Source organism: Erythranthe guttata, chromosome 13, assembly GCF_056151865.1.
Source record: "Erythranthe guttata isolate IM_541 chromosome 13, IM_541, whole genome shotgun sequence".
In the NCBI taxonomy this organism is placed as follows: domain Eukaryota; kingdom Viridiplantae; phylum Streptophyta; class Magnoliopsida; order Lamiales; family Phrymaceae; genus Erythranthe; species Erythranthe guttata.
In genome coordinates, this window is record NC_142545.1 from 12,791,820 (window position 1) to 12,814,973 (window position 23,154).

General features: G+C 35.1%; 2 protein-coding genes and 1 long non-coding RNA gene across 5 annotated transcripts; 1 reads left to right on the plus strand and 2 right to left on the minus strand.

The window, feature by feature from the left end:
- Positions 1–3,666: 3,666 nt before the first annotated feature.
- Positions 3,667–6,172, minus strand: LOC105957102 (pyruvate dehydrogenase E1 component subunit beta). Its single transcript, XM_012981018.2, has 4 exons — positions 5,826–6,172; positions 5,454–5,539; positions 5,285–5,325; positions 3,667–4,927 (listed from the first exon to the last, which is right to left on the minus strand). The coding sequence occupies exons 1-4, from the start codon at positions 5,914–5,916 to the stop codon at positions 3,955–3,957; spliced, it is 1,191 nt and encodes a 396-aa protein (XP_012836472.2). The 5' UTR covers positions 5,917–6,172; the 3' UTR covers positions 3,667–3,954.
- An 832-nt stretch (positions 6,173–7,004) lies between these two features.
- LOC105957103 (bystin-like protein) lies at positions 7,005–11,631 on the minus strand. 2 transcript variants are annotated; one of them, XM_088811779.1, is made up of 11 exons: positions 11,195–11,631; positions 10,676–10,808; positions 10,336–10,387; positions 9,913–10,240; positions 9,330–9,409; positions 8,708–8,755; positions 8,155–8,301; positions 7,951–8,023; positions 7,750–7,857; positions 7,516–7,573; positions 7,048–7,387 (listed from the first exon to the last, which is right to left on the minus strand). In XM_088811779.1, the coding sequence occupies exons 1-10, from the start codon at positions 11,540–11,542 to the stop codon at positions 7,520–7,522; spliced, it is 1,371 nt and encodes a 456-aa protein (XP_088667905.1). In that variant the 5' UTR covers positions 11,543–11,631; the 3' UTR covers positions 7,048–7,387; positions 7,516–7,519. The 2 variants fall into 2 exon arrangements, 1 of the variants encoding a protein (XP_088667905.1); XR_016029100.1 differs by having other exon boundaries at positions 7,005–7,387; positions 7,516–7,857.
- Positions 11,632–13,124: 1,493 nt separating this feature from the next.
- On the plus strand, positions 13,125–14,101 carry LOC148765946 (uncharacterized). 2 transcript variants are annotated; one of them, XR_016029297.1, is made up of 3 exons: positions 13,125–13,252; positions 13,381–13,435; positions 13,738–14,101. It is a non-coding gene; the product is annotated as an uncharacterized LOC148765946 (long non-coding RNA). The 2 variants fall into 2 exon arrangements; XR_016029296.1 differs by lacking the exon at positions 13,125–13,252 and having other exon boundaries at positions 13,307–13,435.
- The last annotated feature ends 9,053 nt before the right edge of the window (positions 14,102–23,154 follow it).

Genomic DNA, 23,154 nt, shown 5'->3' on the forward strand with positions numbered 1-23,154 from the left:
TTGGTATTAATATTGGGCTATTACATATTTTTAAATAAATTACATGAAAATATTATTTAACACTTGATTCCTCGTTGATTTAGAGGGGTCTAGGGATTTTTTTAATAAAAGGTAGAATTGTCGACTAAAATTTTGGAAGGACTTGCGATCAGAAACTTTGGAGATGATAGATTGCTATTTTTTAATAAAATTACAATTTGACCCCCTATAATCAAAATATTAGAGAAACACCCTAACCTATTTTATATATAACATAAAAAAAATTCAAGGGTGTGCAATTGCACACCCTAGAACCAATGTAGCTCCGCTAATGCATACATATGCACGTGGTGTGCATCGGGTATATTAAACGCTCTTAGGCCCCGTTTGGTTGACAAGATAAGATTAAATAATCTAATGAGACACAATTATTTTATTGGAGCTTGAAACGTCCAACAAAAAAAACTCATTAGAAGGCAAGATGAGCCAAGATAAAGCAAGATAAACCATGATTATATAATTTTGGCGGGTCAATCCGACAATTTATTGAGAATACCAAACATCAAATTAACCCAATTTGAAGCACAAAATAAAATAAGTTTGACCACATGAATAAAACTCACCTCTTTTTTTCCCCCAAAAGCTGCAAGCATAAAAATTCAAACACGCAATAGAAAAATAAAGAAATTATTCCGAGGGAGGACCTTTAATTTTTTTGCAGTATTATTATCCTATTCCTAATTGTAATTATAATGATGCGTCTCTTCATAATTGGTCCAGATTACATATACCATGTCAGCATCGCGAGTCATTGGCGAAGTCAGGATTTCACACCAAGGGAGCAAAATATGCATTAAAAAGTTTAAATAAATAATAGTGTAAAGAAATTAGTGACAGTAATGATTGTCCCAAGAGTGGTGATTATAGGATATTGTTATAAGGTCGATTTAAATTTTTGAAGGTTTAAGGGCAGCGCCACTCAATTTTTTTTTAGAATTGAATTTCTTTTCTTTTTTCTTTGATAAAACGAGAAGATATGTAAGCAAAAGGTTATGACTTTTTTGCATTAATTATTTATTGGGTGGACAAATAGTAAAAATTGGATGAATGGGACTTAAAAAATATATAAGTGAAAGAAAGTGAAAAAGTTTTTTATTAGAGATGGCCTTCGGTCCATCCTACCCCATAGTGGACTCGCTTCTTTATCCTACTTGTTAGACTCAAATTTAAGAGCAGCGCCCCTCAAAAAAAATTTAGAATTGAATTTTTTTTTCTTGGATAAAACCAGAAGATATGTAAGTAAAAAGTTATGACTTTTTTGCATTAATTATTTATTGGGTACGGTGGACAAATAGTAAAAATAAATTAAGCATTCTTTAATTAATAATGCTTAATTTATTGTTATATAAAACTAAATTGTTAAAAATTAGAGATGGCCTTCAGTCCATCCTTTCTCAAGGGTGAACTCGTTGGTTCCAATACACAATTTGTAACTTGTTTACCCTACTTATTAGATTCACTTGTTATTTTTCTTTGTTTCTTCAATTAAAAATGCTTGTTTTATTTTTATATAAAACTAAATTGTTAAAAATTATAAGAACATAATATAAAGACTAAATAAGTTATAATATATATATATATATATAGTAATAGTAGAAAAAATAAAATTTAAGGGGATCGTAACCCCCACTGGCCCTACACTGGCTTTTCCACTTATCGTGGGATTAGTATAGTGTAAATTAGTCATGAATTGACATCATTGCATGAGTCACCCACATGAATCGCCAACTTTATATTTTTAAAGCCAATCAATATAATTAAAAATATATAATAATGCAATAAAAGTAAATGAGGTAGCTAAAAATAGTTAGAAGAAGAATAAAATTCCAGGAATTAATTTGCAGTGGGATTAGATATATGATGTAAAGATGCTAAATATGGGTAGTGGAAAGTCTTTCGACGTGGAACCTCATAAACCAGAAATGCATGCAAGCTTTTCTATTTTTTTATCTATATATAAGGAACAAAATGAATATATATTAATTAAAATCAGATAATTAATTACATTTGGATCTTCTTTCATATCTTGTAAGTTATATATAATCCAGCTTGCTACTTCAATAATATATATTTTATACATTTGAAAATTATCCTAAAAGTTTGGTACAACCAAATACAGATTTCATATATATGTGAACAAAATTGCACTTTTCCCCCAACAAGTTAAGAAAAGAGATTGCCCTCCTTCGAAATTTTGTTCCAGTGGCACTGTGTCCCCAGTTTACAATTTTCGTTGTATTTTTCACGTAAATTGCCACAAACCCATCAAATTGAAGGGCACTTGCGTCATTTCTAGGACGGGTCTACTAGCTGGAGAAGAAATTAAAGATTCTCCCAATTTTGGGACCACAATTCCACAATCCATTTTGGGAGAAAAAAAAAAAACTCTAATTAATGAAATAGGTTTTGTTTTTCGTCTATTATAAAATATAAAGATACTAGGACTTGGATGAGAAAAATAAAATGACTCAAATGCCATTGAAGTGGATGGATAAATGACAATTCCGACCAAAAATATATTGGATATTGTGATTTTGGGCAAAGTGCAACTGGAGTAAAATTTTAAAGGGGGAGAATTTATTTATTTTTTATTTGTAGGGGGGGAAAGTAAGAAAATTGAAAATTTATAGGGGGCAAAGTGTAATTTGTCCATATATATATTAGCCATCCATGCACATCAAAGTAGAAACATAGGCAAAAAAGAATTAATGATTTAACATGAAACCAACTATATCCATAATCAATAATAATTCTAGTGGCTAACGAATGGACACTCATCCTAAATTATATTGCCCAAACATGACACTCGTGGATTCTTCTGGTTCAATACAATTGCCAAAGTCAACCCGGTTCACAAACTAATTGGGCTCGACCCAAATACAATTGGACCGAACCAATGGGCTTCAAATGGGGGCGTGACTCAATTGAGAAGGGCCATATATATGTTGTCATTTATCTAATACAAAATTGGACGACACTCAACTAGATATGATCACGGTTCGGTTTGGTTCCGGTTCCAGTTCCAAACAGCCGGTTCCGATTTTAGAGGAACCGGAACCGAACCGAATTTTTTCGGTTCTTTACGGTTCGCTTCCCGGTTCTTAATAATATATATATTATTTTTTTTTAATTTGTTAATTTTTTTTAATTATTATATTTAACTAAAAAAATACTTTAAAAAATAGTTAACTTTTTTGAAACAGTGGAAAGAATACTTATAAAACTTCATTTAAAAAAAAATACTTTAAAAAAATATTTTTGTACTAAAGGAAATTTGAAAGAATTAGTTGTAGTTTTAAAAATGAAAAAAAAAGGAAAAGGAAAGAAATTGAAAGGGCTTAAAAAAAGGAAAACGAAAGAATTAGCTGTAGTTATAATTAATATTTAATTTTTTTTTTAATGAAAGAAACCGGTTAGACCGGTTCTAACCGACGGTTAGCGGTTACAAAAATGGGGAACCGGAACTGAACAATTTTTCCGGTTCTGTTTCCGGTTCCGGTCAAACCGGTTCCGGTTCGGTTAAAGAACCGTTGACCCCGGTTCGGTTCCGGTTCCGGTTCTAACCGAACCGGTACTCATGTCTACCGTCAACTACAAACAAATCCGATCAAAAAGCGCCCGATAATGTTTCAAATAACAATATAACATAATAATGCCACCACATGTTATGGTAAACGGCATGTACAACTTTGCAGTTTGCATCATAACTCATGAAACTTCCACTGTTCTTAATTAACTGAACTATCAACTAGTAACAAATACGATCGACACCGATAGAGAGAATAAAAAAAAGGGAAAAAAAAAGGAAAAACACAAACGATTCTAATACAAAGCAAAACGAACCGGAAACGGTGCCGACAAAAGAGGCTTACGAAGACTTAAAAAGCAGACCACCTTAAATTATCGATCCCACCGCTACTGGCAGAGCTGCTCAACAGCAGCCACGATTTGCGCAGGTTGAACCACAGTCCACTCCTCAAGCGTCCCTGCATAAGGAGTCGGCACATCCTGCGAGGACAAGCAAACGATCGGCGCATCCAAGTAGTCGTGAAAATTCTCGTTTATGGCAGCTGTGAGACTGGCACCTATGCCACCAGTTCTCATGCACTCCTCAACAATAATCACACGATGAGTTTTCTTCACCGAATTTCCTATGGTGTAAAGATCAAACGGCTTCAGCGACCTAATATCGATCACCTCAGGGTCAAACCCTTTGTTGACCAGAGTCTTGGCTGCCTGCATCACGTGGTACCTCATCCTCGAGTAGGTCAAGATAGTGACGTGCTCGCCCGGCCTAACCATCTCCGCCTCCTCCAACGAAAGCACGTACTCTTCGTCCGGAATTCTCTCCTTCAAATTATAAAGAAGCACGTGCTCGAAAAGAACAACTGGATTCTCACTTCTTATAGCGGCTTTCATAAGACCCTTTGCATTGTACGGGGTCGAACAGGCGACCATCTGGATTCCGGGGATCGACTGAAAGTACGATTCCAGCCTCTGCGAGTGCTCGGCGCCTAGCTGGCGGCCGACGCCACCGGGCCCTCGGATGACTGTCGGGATTGTGAACTGGCCCCCCGAGGTGTAGTGGAGCATGCCACAGTTGTCGGAGATTTGGTTGAAGGCTAATAGGAGGAAGCCCATGTTCATGCCCTCGATTATCGGCCGTAGGCCCGTCATGGCGGCACCGATCGCCATTCCAGTGAAGGAGTTTTCGGCGATGGGAGTATCGAGCACCCTCAGGTCACCGTATTTCTCCGCGAGGCCTTTGGTCACCTTGTAGGACCCACCGTAGTGGCCGACGTCTTCGCCCATCACGCAGACTCGTGGGTCCCGCTCCATTTCTTCCTCCAGCCCTTCTCTCAGGGCTTCAAACAGCAAGAGCTCGTGCCTAGAAAAAAATCAAATCGTAACCGTAACTAAACTAGTTTGAGGACATCGTTTTTTGCAAGACAAATCATAACCGTAACTACATGTAACAAATTTACAACACTAGTATTCATCACTTAATATTTGAAAAAAAAAAAAAAAAAAAAAAAACTACTAGACCACTCTAAGAAAGCTCGGTTTCACACTTGCACTTGATACATATTAGGATAAAAATTTAATCAAATCGGCTAGTCCAGTAAACGTCGTACGACTCACAAGCCGATAATAACAGCTAACTTCTCGACATTTTGCAATCAAAATGCCGAATACATACATACAGAGCATTGAGATAAGCATAGTTTTGAATCCGAAATTTTACCCTGGTTTGGAAGCTGCTGAAGCCGGATTTTCGACCTGCGCCTGAAGCACCAAAAGATAGAAAAAACAATACACAAGTTCAAATATCAAGGATGCAAAAAACGAGACAGTCGAAAGTCGAAACATATCGGGACATAAATACAAAGAGGGGTGCAAATAAAAAAACTGACCGCCACCGCGTTGGTGGTGGTGATCTTTCGAGTCCTGCGAGTTCCGTTAGTCGGACCCGAAATCGACCTTGCCTCAGATCTGATGACTGATTAAACCAACAACATAACAAAAAATTTAATTAGCAGAGAAAAATAAGATGAATATCAGGGCCCGGCCCGTATAATGTAGGGATCCTTCAAATTGTATGATCGTGTAATGAAGCTAAAAGGGATCAAAGAGCAGCTCAGTTATTCAAATTAGCTCAAGGAACATAAATCACCCCAATAAATCAAAATCGAATCTTTTTCATTGCTGTTCGATTTCACCGAGAGAGAGAGAGAGAGAGAGAGAGAGAGAGAGAGAGAGAGAGAGAGAGAGAGAGAGGAAAAAACCTGGAAGAGAGCGAACAGATAATTTAGAGGAGTGATCTGAGAAGGCAACTGAGGCAGATGACACGCCAAATGATTGCAACATAGCCGCCATTGAATTGTAGGATTCTTTCTCTTGTGCGTGAAAAAGAATAGAAATGAAACGAGGGTATGGCAGAAAGAGGTGCTTATAAATAAGAGAGAGAAAGACAAAGAGAGAGAGAGAGAGAGAGAGAGAGAGAGAGAGAGAGAGAGAGAGAGAGAGAGAGAGGTGGGCGGAGATACAAATGCGAAGGAAGCAAAGGTGAAATGACAATGGCGATTAAACCGAAGAAAGAGGTTCCCATCCGTTTTTTTTTCAATTTGCTGTCAACTGCCATGTCTACATTCTATACTTTCTCACCCAATTCCCAACCAATTTTGCCAAGGCCTCGTTTGGCTCCTAATAATTATTCGGATGAAAGTCAAATCAAACTGCTCGATTATCGATTTCAAATTATTTTTTAAAAACTCTTTTGAGCTCGATTTGTTGACATAATGAACCAAACTTGAACACATAATTTTTGTTTCTTAAGCAATGAATTTCGGCTCGAGTTCGATTAGAAAAATATGATATAATATGTACAAAAAATCGAACTACTTGAACTCCATTAAAGCGCGTTGGAGCTCAACTCGATTACTTATCAAACACCACAATGACTTAAGGGTTTTACCCCCTCTTTAGTTCGATTGTAAGCCATTTTTAATTAAAAACATCTGGTATTTACAAGCCAAAAGACACATATTATAATAATCTTGTTTCAAAATGTTGAGCTCGAATGGTAAAACGGGTATCCTGAAAAATATACCACATAATTTAAAAGATTTCACTAAATCTGATACCGCAAAAATGAACGTGTAAAAAGATTCATAGTTGAGGGGGCAATTATAATTACTCAAACAAAAAAGTTTTTTCGTAATTTGACATTACCTCATGGGACTCCATATACTACCATAGCCTTTCGGCATTAACAACTCTTTAGTTACTTGATAATTGTCGACCATACTAAGGGAAATTGGTACTTGATCTTGATTACTTTTTTCTATACATAACAATGTTTTTGGTATTGGGATTTAGAGAGCGATAACCGATTCAAATCCCTTTCAATGTTTACTGTGTAACGTCACGGCAATTTTTCAAATAAGAACGAAAAAAGAAAAGAAAACTATGAATGTTGAGAGAAAATACTAAAACATAACCTTGTAATTATTGAAATAAATCCATTTTCGAAAAAACTATATAAGACATTCTCCTCGTACAATATAAACTCACTTTGTCCCCCCTCTCTACGGCCAAAAAAAGAAAAAGACAGCGTTTACAAAAATCAAAACATTCGCCAGAGAGTTCGTTCGAATAATTGTCACCTGTAATTTCTCAGAGTGCATAGAAATAAATCTTCAGTTGACTAGAAAACGCTGACGTTGACCAGGTTTTACAAACGAACACTACTGTAGATAAGCATAAATTAATCTCATACTGACCCAAAATTTTCACCCAAAACATGTAGAAGAAAAATGATGGAATTTCCACCGAAATTTTGAACCACCTGCAAAAAGTAGTCGAATAATAAGAAATCATCCACTGGATAACAATATCAATGTTCAAGAAGATAAGACACATGATTATTTAACGAGATGGGTATTTTATGGTTAAATGGGAGAGAAGACCATTTACCGAATTAGTCGTCCTCCATTGGCACATCTGGAATATCAAACCTGTCTTCTTGAATCGGCTGACGTCTTGGTGCTATACGGAATCAAGGAACACATACTAGATACAATTATAAACATCATAAATAGACTAGATTGACAATTACATCAGGTTTATTAATCATCATGCAAGTAATCGAATACTTCCATCAAGTATAATAATAGTTCTAAATAAGATATACAAAACAAAATATGAAACTAATACTTGGAAGGAGAAATTTGAAAGGATATAGATTGTCATAATATTATCCGCTTTCTCGCCTCGGTTACCGCTGTTATTTAATTCCCTTAGTATCGCAGGTGTAATCTGCATGTCAAGAAAAAGTGACAGAGATAAATCAACTATTTATTACATCAAACAGAAAGAGCTCGGTAATCGGAAGAGGAGTGATAATCTTACTGCTTTGTGTCTGTGTCTTTCGACTAGAGTGTTGAGATCAGTTTTGTGTTCCTTTGTCAATTCATGTTTGTACCTTTACATAATTACACATTGCACACCAAACATAATTAAGGACAATAAGGAAACATATAATAGAACATATCCGAACGCAAACACCAAATAATATTATGGGGAATAAGAGAAAGATGAGACGAAAAAACCAACCTTTGTGCAAATGCAAGAAGACACGTATGCCAGATAGCAGGCATTACTCTGGATTCATCGTAAGATTTCATAAAATGAGCGACCAACGCATCAAGTACACGGTACGGTAGTGCGTATTTCTTCTCAATTAGTATCTTCATTAATAAACTGCACAAAACGAAACAATTGAAAAATGTCTTTGTAAGTTTGTACGGCAAGCTCTAAAAAGAAAAGCAGTAGCAAGAAAAACATCCTAAAACAAAATGAAACAGAATGTGTAATGAGTAAAATCAACACATGCAAATGTAGTACATATCATCCAGATTCAACTCTTGTTCAGGTGGTCAGAATAAATAATTGAGAATGGGAAGGTTTAATTTTATGATAGCTCGAGAAATAAAATGTGCGGGGTCATAATTCTCGTAACTGGACCATCAGTAAATTATCATCTCGATATTTATAAAGCCAGAGTTAATTACATATCTTCTTGAAATGCTCTAGTAGATGGGTACAATCATTGAGGGGCAAAGATATGAAATTTATGAACTGTATAAAAACTTCACATAATTAATACCTCGTTGTACCAGCGTACTTCATCTCTGCGAGCTTCAACAGTGCAACACTGTAATAGACATAGGAGATTAACATATCTCAATAATATACAATGATTTATTAGTAGATAACAATGCCATATACATCCAGAGAATCCGGAAAACGGGATTGAATAAGTATTCATAAGTTTTGGTATCAATATGTGATCTTTTAACATGTCATATGACTCGTATCAAGAAAAAGCATTTCCAAGCTAGAAATCTTTTAGTAACTTGTTTGCGCAATAACTATGAAAGCATTAAGGGCAATGGACAACCAAGGCAAAGTGTGCTAATACACAATCTCGCTGCCGTAAATTTCAGAAACATAAGATAATTAAAGAAGAAAACACTGAATTAAAATCATTAAAGTGTACCAGAAGTTACTTCATAAAGTATCTCGCAAAGAACGGAAACAGGACAGAACATTTTTTTTTCCTAGGAGACTTTTCCTTCTTTTATTTTGGCAAAATGGACTGTTACGTGACAATCTTATCGATCAAATCAGTATAATAAATTATGGGTTTATCGGTAACACCTTTATGATTTAGGTTATGCAAAGACGATTTGAACAAAGTAGTGGGCAGAGGTCAATAGATACCATACCTAGAGTGAAGAGAAGGAATTGAAATCTTTGCTATGACGCCCCCAACAATAACAGCTTCCGATAAATTGCATGTCCCTGACTGGAATGATAAAAATGGAATTTTTTTAGAAGCATAACCATGTTCATTAAGGAAAACCACATTCTCTCTTTCGTATAAAGTAAATTGATGCTACTAAAAGAAGATAAGTATATAAAGAACACATGCCTTCCACTAAAACCCTCATTAGAAACGCACAACCAAAAACTAAAGCTACACACCAGAATACTCAACTCAATAGAAAAAATACATAAAACCCTTCGTTGGATTAATTTGTTTATCTAAATACTGCATGTTTATCGGCGTAGTTTAGAATGATTTATCCAACATGAATAATAGCTATGATGGGTCGAAATGGAAACTGTACATGCATTATAAGGAATTTGCTTATCAATTTACATTTAATTTCATCCTTTACAGCACCAGTTAATCGAGTAAGCACTCGAAGTAATGTGTGCAACAAGCAAAATGCTAAGCCTTGTGATCTCTAGTCAAGGTTGGTATTCAAAAATCTTAAATCCGCAAAACATTAGAAGTGGTTATACCTCACACAAGGGAAATAAGATTCCCTTGTTAAAAGCAGCTGGTTTGTATATAGCCTTCCTCAAGGCGTGATGCAAGGCAAAGTGCAGTCTCTTATTCTTCCGAATATCTTGTCTCAAACGTGGCAGCAAGACAAATTTATAGAATCGCTCCACTTTCTTGACACCCATAGTACTAGCAAAGATTCTTGTTGCTTGAAACATTGCATTTGGTGACCATTTTTCAGGTTCGGTCAGGTACAAGACTTCCTCCCAGCATTGCAGTGAAGCTATGTGCCTGAAAGCTTTTGGTATCTTGCCTGAGGTGTATTTGCTGAGCAGCTTGCCAACCCTTTACAATTATAAAAAATGAAGAAATACCGATAAAATGAGGGAGAGCGAAGAAAAACCATGTCAGTAAATAGAGAAACTAAACTATTAGCATACCCCTTGTACAGATTTATGATCTCAGGGTCCAATTTGGGCATTGGCTGCACTCCTACAAACAAATACATAAAACTCAGAATTTCAAAGTGCATCATGCAATTAGTTTCCCGACTATATCAGGTTTAGCAAATTATCATTATCAGCTAAAATAGCCCGTAACCTGCAAGTGACATAACTACAACATAATGTATGGAAGGTGCTTTTTTTTCTCATATTTACAACGAATTACATGGAATACGACCATAATTAACTTCCATTAATGTCTATATGCCCATATTTTTTACTTTGAATACGAAAACCAGACAGTCCATCGTCATTATTAGGAAATTACAAATCAAACCTGCAGAAACTTGGGCTTGGGCATCATTTTCTTTGAGCTTCTCAACTATGATATCAGCCAATGTACGTTGAGGGCGATCGTCTTTCGACAGAAAGGCTTCCAGCAGCTTTTCGTCTTCCTCGTCAATTTCATCCTATTTCATCACCAAAGTTGGGGAAAACAAAAAGGGAAAAGTGAGAACGAAAGACATTTTAAAATGACCCACGAAAGAAAAGAATTTTAATACCACAAGATGTCAAAGTGTGCAAGACTCAGGCTTTTAACAAACTGGCATAAAAGCTATTTGAACAGAAACAAAAGCAATTAAGATCCTTATCAATCACAAAATGATTCAACGTCAGAAAATATTACCAAAAATCATACATGTACGCCAAAAAAAAACAAAAAAAACACATTATCCTCACAAAATACAAAACAGGGAAGTATTAAAACCGAGTACATACTGCCAAAATTACTGCAGCAAAAGAAAATATTGCGTTAATCTCTAAAGAAGTATATTAAAACAAATGAAGGGCAAACCTCAAAATCACATCGCTCAATTAGATTCTGGTCGTCCGAAAACCCTTCAAAATCATCGATATCTTCCTCATCGTCGTTGTCTTTGAGGCCGTGTAATTGGGGCAGCGAGAACTTATTATCGCGATTCTGGTCGGAGGCATTGTTTTCGTTATCCTCCTCGTGCTGGATTTCCTTCTGCTGAAGAAGGGCTTCTTTCAGGATTTTGGAGCTGGCGGCGGAGGGGACGAGCTTCTGGTGGAGCTGGTGGTTCTTCGGTTGCTTCGAGCGTTTCTTGGAGGAGGAGAAGGCGTCGGAGCCCAATGGTAAGAACGGCTCCGGGTTTGTGATTCTCCCGCGTTTCTTCGACATCGCTGCTGCTGCTGCTGCTGCTTGTGGGTGGTGGCGACCAAAAACCCTAATTTGCGAAAAGGGGGATTTTGTTGATGTTCAGTTTTAACCAATGTTTTGAAAACCGGACCGGACATCGAACCGGGCACACCACCGGGTCACGGTTCGACCGGTTCAACCGGGGTTCGACCGGATTTTTCACTTTTTTTTCTTTATATATAATTATTTTATTAATTTAATACCTTAAATGTAATATGTTTTATATTTTATATTTTTCCTTCCCTATTTCTACTCTTCATTATCCACCTAACCCCACTTCTTTTTATAAAATAGAATTTATAATTATTTTTTTATTCTCTCTCCTCTCTCCTCTCCCCCCTCTCTCTCTTTCTTTTTTCTTCTTCCTCCAAGTTTTCACGCAGAAGCTCTCATTTTCTTGCCTTTTTTTTTTCTTTTTCTTTATTCTTCTCTCTATGTTTATTATTTCTTCTCCCTCTGTTTATTATTTCTTCTCCCTATTTTCCCTCGTATACTTTCTTTCTCCATTTTTTCTTCATTTTCTCTTTCACCTTCTTTCTTTTCTTTTGTTCAATGATAGATATGGCATCAACCACTTCGATTGGTTGACCATACTACACAGATCTACTTAGATTTGTTCACCCACATTCTTCTCCGACAGGATTCAGCCACCCACGACCACCTACGAAGTAGATCCGGCCATGGCACCTCCTTTTGAGTTTAAACCCGGTTCTTGGACTGGTTCCCGGTTTTACCGGTTCCTACCGGTCGAACCGGGTTTTTTGTACTTGACCCGGTTTTTTGACATTTTTGGGTTTTTACATTTAACCGGACCGGACATGGCGGCGGTTCGCGGTTGAACCGGTCGAACCGGCCGGTCCGGTCCGGGTTTCAAAACATTGGTTTTAACGCTTCACTTCTGGTTTACAAATGAGGAGTGCTTCACACAAGACAATTTCAAAAGTACCCTTCGAGCGAAAAGACTATTATACCCACCTACAAATACCCGTAGGGTTCTTTTGGTTCTCATTATTAGAGCCGTAATAGCTAAAATGTGAGTTGGTATATCTATTATAGCTAGTCAATAGTGTTTATACCATGTGTGTTTTACAATCTCATTCCAACCATAGCATGTATATTTTACAATTTTATATTATTATATTGTTTTTTGAATTATTTTATTGTTATGTATATGTACCGTCAGTATTTTATCATATAAAAAAGGGAAAGAGCTTGAACAGTAAAACTTAGTGGCCATTATTTTAATATTTTCTTGTTTAGCATTTGTGAATACTCACCAGCTATACATAGCGGCTGTAAACAAGAATTTAGCTTGCTAGCTAAAATATACATGTCCCGTTGGAGTGGGTTTTTTGCTTATAAAATGCTATAACCTTCTTTTTTTAGCTTATAGCAGGTGAAATTGTGAATGATTGGAGATGCCCTTAGTGTATGTATTATATTATACCCATGAGTCTTATATTTGGTATTTTATAAATGGGTTGGCGTGATATATGGGCCCACCTTTTTATTAATGCATAAAATAATAATTAATCATTTTAAAATTAGTGTGCTTTGTTTATCAGCTTCGTATCCCACTCTACTATTATTGTATAAATAAAAAAATACCCTCACCTATCCAGTTAATAACCATCCTACCTTATATAAATTGGCTCTCTCAATTTTCATTTCATACGAAACCCTAGCAGACTGGTAAGCTCTTTTCACCATTTTCTTAGATATTCTTTGTTCCGTATTCATTTTTTTTTTACCAAATTCCCTTAACACCTAACCACTACAACAACGATTTAACACATTTTCTTACAATTATATGAAATAAGGTACTTGATTTGAGAATCTGCGACTGGCATAAGATTTGGAGAAATTGTTTGTGAGGTATGTATTCTTCATAATAATTGGTTAGATGGCACTCACATTGAAGTGAGAGCTCCTCATGTTGATAAACCAAGATATAGGAACCACAAAGGTGTTGCAGTGTGTGATGTTAATATGAATTTCATTTATCTTTTGGCTGATTGGGAAGGGTCTACAGCTGATAGTAGAATCCTTCGGGATGCGATTAGTAGACCTAACGGGTTTAAGGTTCTTACGGGTATGTGTCGTTATTTTATATAGAAGTTCTTTTGTACTATGTACAGTGAAAGTACTTTTGAAAACCTCATTACTCGCGATTACAGGTAATTATTATTTGGTTGATGGCGGTTACACAAACGCGAATGGTTTTCTTGCACCCTACAGAAAAACTAGATATCATCTTAAAGCATATGGTCCTGGCCGTGATGCACCACGAAACTTTAGAGAATATTTCAACATGAAACATGCGAAGGCACGTAATATCATTGAGAGGGCGTTTGGAGTATTGAAGTCGAGATGGGTATACTGAGAAGTCCTGCTTATTACCCAATCAAAGTCCAAAATCGAATTATTATGGCTTGTTGTCTTTTGCACAATTTTATACGTACAACAAATGATGTCGATCATGAAAAGTCAAATGTCCCTGAATTTATTGTGAATGACGATAGCGATGAAGATACTGACAACGAGGAAAATGATGAAGTGCTTGTAGAAAACGTTGAACCATCACAACAATGGACTTCATGGCGGGACAATATTGCCATGTCCATGTATAATGAGTATCGTGCCAATCGTTGAAACTCTCAGATGTCCTTTGAGTAATTTTTTTCCAGTCTTCTGTTGTATTGTTTTGAACTTATTATCATCTTATGTAATATGCTATTTTGTTTGCCCTTTGATGTATTTCAAAGTGAATATAGTGTGCTGTTTTTGAACTGTTTCTGATCTTCTAGTGTAACATATATTGGTTGTCAGTACTTTTTGTCATCCAATATAAATTTATTATTCATATTTTTAATTAAAATATTATTGTTTATGGATAACAATTTTTTTGTTGATTTATTGAGACAGGTTGAATGTCTCAACAATCAGCAAAGGGAAAGAATCGTTCCGCGATGCCACGGAGAACATGGACTATGCAGGAAGAACAAAGTCTTATTGTGGCTTTGAAATACATCGTGCACCGGGGATGGAAATGCGAGAACGGATTCAAAACCGGGTATCTAGCGACTCTTGAACACTCCATGGCACAATCATTTCCCGGAACCGATCTCAAGGCTGATCCACACATCCACTCAAAGATACACGTCTGGAGAAAACAGTACGGATTATTGAGCACGATGATGTCGAGATCCGGATTTGGGTGGAATGACTCATCAAATACTATTGACGTATTTGATGACCAAGTTTGGCAGGAGTACATTAAGGTATTTTTCGTGGTATTTGACACAAACTTTAATATTCGATTCACTCATGTAAATATATTTCATTTGTGTAAACTTAAGAGACAGACATGAATGCACGCACTATGCGATACAGGGCATACAAGGCATGGCCTTTCTATAAGGACTGGACAATCATCTTTGGTAAAGATCGTGCGACCAGTGAAAATTCAGAGGCTTTCGTCGATGTTGTCAATGATCTACAAATGAGCAACAATGAAGCAGAACATGTGTTAGTTGATGATGAATCATTGCTGCAACCTCAAATGTCTAACAACAACACATTCACTGATTTCATGTCACATTGCAGCGGTGAAAGTGCATCATCTGGAAAGACGAAAAGCAAAACCGGAAAAAAACGTGCACGTGATGACGACCTTGACAAAAGCATAGCCAACATGATGGCTAATTTCTTCGACAAAACAGACTCGAAACTAGGTGAGCTAGTTTAAAGAATTGGGCACAAGGCCGATGTTACATCAACACGACAAGGTGTGTTTGATTCACTTGCAACAATTCTCCATCTAACTGTATAAGACAAGATTAATATATCGAAGTTTGTTTGCAACAATACCAAAGATCTTGATATCTTCACCGGTTTAAGTGACAAGCACAAGGCAACTATGGTCAACATGATCCTTCAAGGACGTTACTAGAACAATTATATGCAACTTTATGAAGCAATCACTATATTTTTATGCAGACTTGTTAGTTGGTTGTCATTTAGGCCATACCCCCTTTTGGTTGTATTATATTAATTGGCCCCTTTTGGTAATGTATGTATTGCCTAACCTTTTTTTTAATGTAAATGGGCAGGCCTTTTCTTTTATATATATATATATGGGTTTCTATACTGTTTAGCATCTTATGACTTATAAAAAATACTATGTTGTTTGTTTTATTAATTTATAAATCAATAGAATGATATACGTGGGCATACCATTTATCAAAATGAATATCATATGTTACAATGCCATATATAATATATATATATATATGAAATTTAGATGCATAATTTTTGTTTAAAGAATAATGTGGACCATCAAACATGTAGCTTCTGGAAAAGTAAATTCATATTTTACAACATAATTGCTATTATACAAATACTTCCATTGATAATAATGCATAATTTCCCATATCCTATTTTACAAGGCTTGGCATATTTCCCAAAAAAACGAACGAGGAGTTATATACCTCCTTTTTAAATATATTATAGTAGTACACACATATAATACGCCCGCGCTAAACTTTAATCCCTATTTTACAACATATAATAGCCGCCCACTTGTACACTAAGATACCATGAAAAAATTAATATTAAACCTTTTATTTAGACACAAAAACATGCACGGGGTCGGTACCACTAATTGCAACTTCATTTTTTTTCTGGAGTCGTGTAAACCAAATACGGCCTGTTTGAACCACATGAACTTTTGGGTGGGTTTGAAGGATTGTATTTGTTCATGTTGTGCGATTTTGATTTCAACATAGAGCGCTTACGAACATCATGGGAGTCCACTTTCTTGGAGTTGGTTGTGCCGTTATTGGTTTCAAGTGAACATTCTGAATCAGAAAGATAGGCAAGATAATTGTTGACGTTGAATGACGGGCTTGCCGATTTTTCGGACGACACTTCGATTACATGGTTTTGACGGCTACTCACTGGGTAATCATTGGGTTCATTATCTGCACGACCATTCTCGGATAGACCGTGTTCAAAGATAGGTTGGACGTAGTCGGCATCAAATGCATCATCTTCAATGATGGGTGGTGCTACTTGGCCAGCTTCATTAGCATGAGTAATTTCGTCATCATCAGATGACAAAATAATGATTTCATGCTCGGGAGGTGGAATGTTAATGGGTGCTGATCCAAACACTGTTTTCAACTCTTCGTACTTATCATTCCCAATGTGTCGGTAAGCAAATACAAATGTGTTTGCCTAAATATAAGATAGAATAAAAATTTAATATTTACAAGTAAGGTACAATAATGTGTTCTTCTATAAAAAAGTTTAAAGAGATTATTATTTAAATGAGTAGACATTGAAAAAAATAATTACAAACAATATTACCTTCATCATGTATGTCCAAACGTGATCGGGGGCCGTAACGACATTAGTGGTTGCATTGTAAACGACTCCTTCCACGGATAGCATCCAATGAAACGTACTGAACCTTTTCTCTAAAATGCCAAGCTTTTTGGTGAGGTGTTTGTACGAGAAAAAAATGTCAAATTTGTGTTGGATGGCTTCTTGAGCCGCAAATAAAGCCAAAGCATTTTTTTCTCCACGTTTGAAATTACCTAATTTGGACTCGAACGATAGAGCTTCAATAAATTAGCTATCGATCTTCTCATCCCAGTCTAACTCATACAAGAAATCCTCTTGCCTAAATATTGGTTTTTTTTCTTGCCATTCTACACAATTTATTTTTGGATACTAGTACTGTTTTGGCATGTTTCACAAAGAAACAATGCCTCGAATTTATAGATCAAAAATATGTTAAACATAATAATGACGATGTAGAAAAAATCTAAGAAATGAATGTGGAAGATTTTGGCTAAAGTGGCGGATGAGATGTAGATATGATAGGCTGGTGTCAAATTGGAAAGGATATTAATTATGCATATTGTTGATTCACCTCAGAAGAACAAAATTTATTACAAAAGCTGCTAAGCAGAATATTAATGCATGTTCATTCACCTCAAATGTCTTTCATAGGCTTAATTCTATCCTTCTGATTTTCTCATATTATAATGTAGTAATTTAATGGCTCAATTGTACAACCAACTCGAATTAAAGGATGCAGAGGTGATGTTTACAGGTTTTCTTCACTTTTGCCATAAAATGAAAGCATTGGGAAAGAAAATCAGTGGTGCCAATTGGACTTCATTTTTTGGTCAAGTTGAAGCAAGATAAATAAATATTTATGAATAAAACATATCTACAAAATAAATGTTGTCATTGAATGTCATCACTATTTATGCATATGTCTCTTTTATCACTAAGTATCATTGTTCTTGTTTTGGATTGCAGAAAATTAAGATGTCTGGAATGAGGAACCAAGTGATGGCAGCAATGGTGAAAATTAAGATGCCTAAATGCAAATCAAATTTTAGTACAAGTCTTGTTTCCTTACGGACTGATCTTATTAGTTCTATGCTTAAATGAAACTTATGAACAAACTTATATACATGTATATACCTCAAAATAAATATCCACCATAATTAATGTAGACACTAAAACAATGCAATGTAACAAGAATGACCAATGAGCCAATATTCGTTACTACGAGTCAACAACAATAGCTATGGAAACAATATTCATTACTACGAATTAACAACGATGAACATAGAAAATTTGAAATACAACCCCTGTCGTAGAGTGTTTAGGTTAAACATAAATTTAAATTGTTATAAAATACATATGTGAGGCCCTAATGCATAAGTACATAATATAAAAAAAATTGCAATCAAAACAAAGAAAAAACCAAACTGGGGAAAACCAAACATGGTGTAACAATCCTTTGGTCCTTCGATGTTCTTGAGCTCCAATTGTGATTCCAAGCTGTTTATTTTCTTTAACAATCCGGGTATGAATTGCTTGGACCGTGCACACATAGGTGGGTCAATCCAAACAAACATTTCACATATATTTGACTGCCAAATTAGCCAATAACATGGAATTAAATTAGGGATCTACTCATGCCCAATTTTTCACTAATGTGCACTCCAATATTGAACCATAGCAGCAAATATTTTTTTTCATATACATCAACTCTGATATACAACACACAAAAATCAATGAAATATTCAACCAAAAGATACGATACACAAATAAAATTTATTGCACTTTCATTATGCTTTGAGAAATTCACAATAATACATCATCCAACAGCACATAACAATAATAATAATGACAGGAAACAAAAACATACCTCTCTGTGAGGGCATGACACAAATCGACGGCCGGGATTTGCTTTAGTCCATGACGTTTGTACGATTAAAGCAATGCCACAATAACAAAATACAGGGTGGGATGGAGAGCTGAAATTTTTTGTGATATAGTTGTTGGTCGTTGAGCTACTTTTCTTACCACTTTGGCAAGTGCTCGTATTTGTAGTAGTTGGATGGTTCTTGTGCCAACTCAGGGTTAAAAAAAAATTTGTGGTGCAAAGATTAGAGTTTCGAATTGGGGGAAGTACAATAAGAAAATGGCAATTTTATGTAGATGATGTAAGGGTATTAGAGTCATTTCATGTTCAATCCCAAAAAATCACAAAAACAAAACACAGGGCTACTATCACGTTGCTATTTTATTATACCTACCAAATGTCTTGGTAAGATTTAAAATATTACACTATGATCTCCACCCTATTATTATATTATCTATCTTTTTATACATCACAACAACAAAACCAAAAGAGCCCATAGTATAGAAATCAAATTCAAGTTTGGGATTTGGATAGAGCACCGTCTCCACGGCCACGCATTCGATTTTGTAATCCTCCAATTGTTCATCTTTTCGATGAATTTGATCTTAGGAATGGCAATGACTCGGTTATGGGGCGGGTCTTGTGACTCGATATCCGAATTAAGTATTTCAGATCAACCCGCTAACATAAAAAAGAATATATATATATATATATATATATATATATATATATATATATATATATATATATATATATATATATATATATATATATATATATATATATATATTATGACGTATCTTATCTATCACCCGCGCAGGTGGTTGCCATCTGCGCAAAACTTCTATGTGGTTCATAGCCTTGATAGTACAACGATTGTCTTCAACCACAGCGTTTTTAGATTTGCGTTTAGGCTGTAAATAGAAATATTAATTTTATGTGAGAATACTAAACAAATAAAGATAATAAATTTGAAGATGTTAATTAATGAATGGAGAAGGCGTACCATATTTATAAACTGAACGAAGAACAATGAAGGTAAATTCTCCTGCTGCAACCTTTGCCTCTTACTTTCGACTTCTGTAAATCAAGGAGTTCGATATGGCTAATGATCGAATCATATTCAACTAACAGTCCTTTGTTTTCAATTATTATTGCAAGATAAGAGGAAGAACTTAAATACCTCCTCTGCTTAATTTCCAAGATAATCCTGCAAACGTGAATCCATTTTTCTTCGACTTCTGTAAAACCCCAAGAGGTGCGAATTGGGATTTGGGGATTTGGAGAGGGATTTAGGGTTTGAGGATTTGTGGATTTAGGGATTTTGGGGAGAGGATTAGGGATTTGGGGATTTTGGGCGGGGGAGTTGGCGGATTCCGGTGGGAGAAGATTGGGATTTGGGCGGCGGAGTTAGCGGATTCCGGTGAGAGAACGGTGAGAGAAGAGAAGGGCTCAAGTCTGAAATATATATATATATAGATATAAAGTTCATAATATTTTACTTGTATATGTTAACAAAAAAAATCTCAAAATTAAAATAAAATATTTTAAAACATACCTACAAGTAATATAAAGTGAATGATTAATTATATTTAACTTCTACGATAAATAAAGTTTAAAAGACAAGACATCTAGCAGTTGATATTTATTATTTACGAAAAAAGAGATTTTAGAAAATAAAACGGTAAAAAATGGGCAAATAAGAATAGAGGCGGTGGAAATTGAAAATTTTGATAAATGAAATCCTAAATTAAATTGTATATATATAGGTTAATTATTAAATATAATATATTAATACGGGTTCAATAAGATCGTAACACATCCAAGAAATATCCGATTCTAGAAAGTTAAACTCAATGCCTGATCTAAAACCATTTAACTTACTCATATTTGTCCCAAACAGATCGGTTCGGAGTCTAAGAAAACAAATGCATCTACTGAAACATCAACACTAGAGGTATTTTGTGTTTCTCATATGTCGTATATTCGAATATTAATTTATTGCAAGCATGTATAACTGAAAGAGTAGAAAATATTCAATGTTTAATTTAGCTTCAAAAAATAGATATTAGGTTTTTGGGTAAATTACACCTATACCCCCAAAACATTGTTAGAGGGGTTATTTACACAATTTGGTGTAACAGTGGAAATGAGTAACAAAAATGGTGTGATTTTTTCTTGATTTACAAAAGTGGTGTAAGTCTCCACTTCCCACAGGCGATTTATGGCCAAAGCTGAAAAATATTCACCTGTATATAAATCGCATTTCTAACATGTGCCTTTTAAGGGGCTGTTTTTTTAAGGTTAGTGTCAGTGATTTTATGGTACAATTGAATATTGCGGCAATCTAACATGATTTGTTTGCACAATTTAATGATTATCCTCACTGTACACAATATAATATGATTAATTTTAAAAGTTGGTGCGGTTCATAAGTATCTATTGTATACAAAATTGATATTAGGTACTGATGTTAATGTAGGAAATTGTTGGACTGCGATGGATTTTTCAAAAAAGGAAGAAGACGTAATTGTTTTGCACCAACTCATGTTTAATATCAGTCTGTTTTTCTTGATGCCCATTCACATTTTTAGTCAAAAAATCATCATCGTTTGTCTCGCTCTCAAAATAACAGCCAAACTTACAGTTTTGTAGGACGAACACCTTCATACCTCAACTATTTGTGTTCACTAGTTGGTTTGAACGATATAACATGTCGTGATAATCTTAGAATGAACATGCAGACCTTTTTACCGAATGTGTTACATTTTAGAAAATGTGGTTGGTCTTAAACCCAATAGAATATCTCTATACCCCAGCAAGTTGCAATGTTTCTTAAAATTTTAGGCCATCACACAAAAAATGTTGTTGTTCGAAGTCATTTTAACAGATCTGGGTACAAAGTAAGAAAGCATTTTAACCGCGTCATTTTTGCTTTGCTTATGTTACACGAAATGCTATTGATCACACCAAAATCCGTCGATAAAAATTGTGAAAATGAGCGTTTTTTCACACTTCAAGGTAACAATAATCACCTTATAATGTCAGTATTATCTTACGTAGCTGTAATTTGTTTAAATAATGACCTTATTATGGTGCTTATTTATTAGGGATATCTTGGTACACTAGATGGGACATACATAATACCACAAATACTTCTTCAACCACATTGGGGTTTTGCACGGGCTATGAGCCGTATATACACTTGAATGTGTTGTATGTAGGCTCTCCAGAGTGGCGGTAAAAAAATGCAAAATTACTAGTCTGCATTATCGATTTTTTTATTTTATTTAATAGGTGATTAGACACAGGGATTGTGATTCAATTAACTAATAATTAAAGACTTAAAAAATGTATGAAGATTTTTTGCTACGTTTATTGTAACCTTCAAAATGTGATCCCACATGTCGGCTGATGTTGAATTGATGTTAGTCGTTGAATTGTACCGAACGCATTCTTGAGCTAGAATCCAGTGAAAAACAGTGACCCTTTTGCATAGCAACATCATTTTTTCGCGAGATGCTTGTAAGAGAAAAACAAGTTGAATTTATTTTGAATAGCTTGTTGACAGCTGAAAAGGCAAAGTGTATTTTTTTCTTCACGTTCGAAGCTGCCCCGACACAATTTCATGCACAACAGATGGACGAAATAGATCTCACTCCATTCTAACTCGTAAAAAAAATCTTCGCGCCTAAAAATATTCTTCTTCTTTGGTACTATGAAATACTATTGTATTATGCAACTGATGTATTTTATTGAAGTTACACTTGATCTTGGCTGTCATTCAACCCACATTATACAAGTAAAGAAACTCAAAGTAATAATAGTAAAAACAAAAACCTAATTAATGAAAGTAGGTATTGGTTGTATTTCATGTTCAATTATTGTCTGACAAGAGTGTTGAAAGACAATTGGTATATTCAATCTGACAACACAAAAAGAAAAAAATGTCAACTATATATGATTTATTATTATAATGTTAATTTATATTTGTGGCTCCGTTTTACTGTTTGTTGTATATGAAAATGTGTTCGAACATGATAAACTACACATTACAAAGCTTGTGGAATTATAATGAGTCATGTCAACCTCTGTTAATGAAAAAATGCATACATCAACCAGTCATCTTGAAGTAATAAGGGTTGTTTACCACAGCCTCCATTAGTATGGCCGAAGAAAAAAAGAGGAATTAAAATTAAATGACCACACTTTTGTAAAATGACTCTTCAAGTGGTAATTGGTGTATTAAATTGGGGCCATTTTTTTTTTTTTTACAATATTTCAGATTTTTTTTTTATTTGAGAATTGGGGTGATTTTGTAATTAATTACATAAATACAATAAAGCGTCATTTAAAATGACGC

Coding starts and splice junctions, on each gene's coding strand:
- LOC105957103 (XM_088811779.1), bottom strand. CDS start 11,542: ATGTCGAAGAAACGCGGGAGAATCACAAACCCGGAGCCGTTCTTACCA. Junction 10,809..11,194: donor TTGAGCGATGTGATTTTGAG/GTTTGCCCTTCA, acceptor GTGATGAAATAG/GATGAAATTGACGAGGAAGA. Junction 8,302..8,707: donor AAGTACGCTGGTACAACGAG/GTATTAATTATG, acceptor CGTTTTGTGCAG/TTTATTAATGAAGATACTAA.
- LOC105957102 (XM_012981018.2), bottom strand. CDS start 5,916: ATGGCGGCTATGTTGCAATCATTTGGCGTGTCATCTGCCTCAGTTGCC. Junction 5,326..5,453: donor CCACCACCAACGCGGTGGCG/GTCAGTTTTTTT, acceptor TTGGTGCTTCAG/GCGCAGGTCGAAAATCCGGC. Junction 4,928..5,284: donor TCAGCAGCTTCCAAACCAGG/GTAAAATTTCGG, acceptor ATTTTTTTCTAG/GCACGAGCTCTTGCTGTTTG.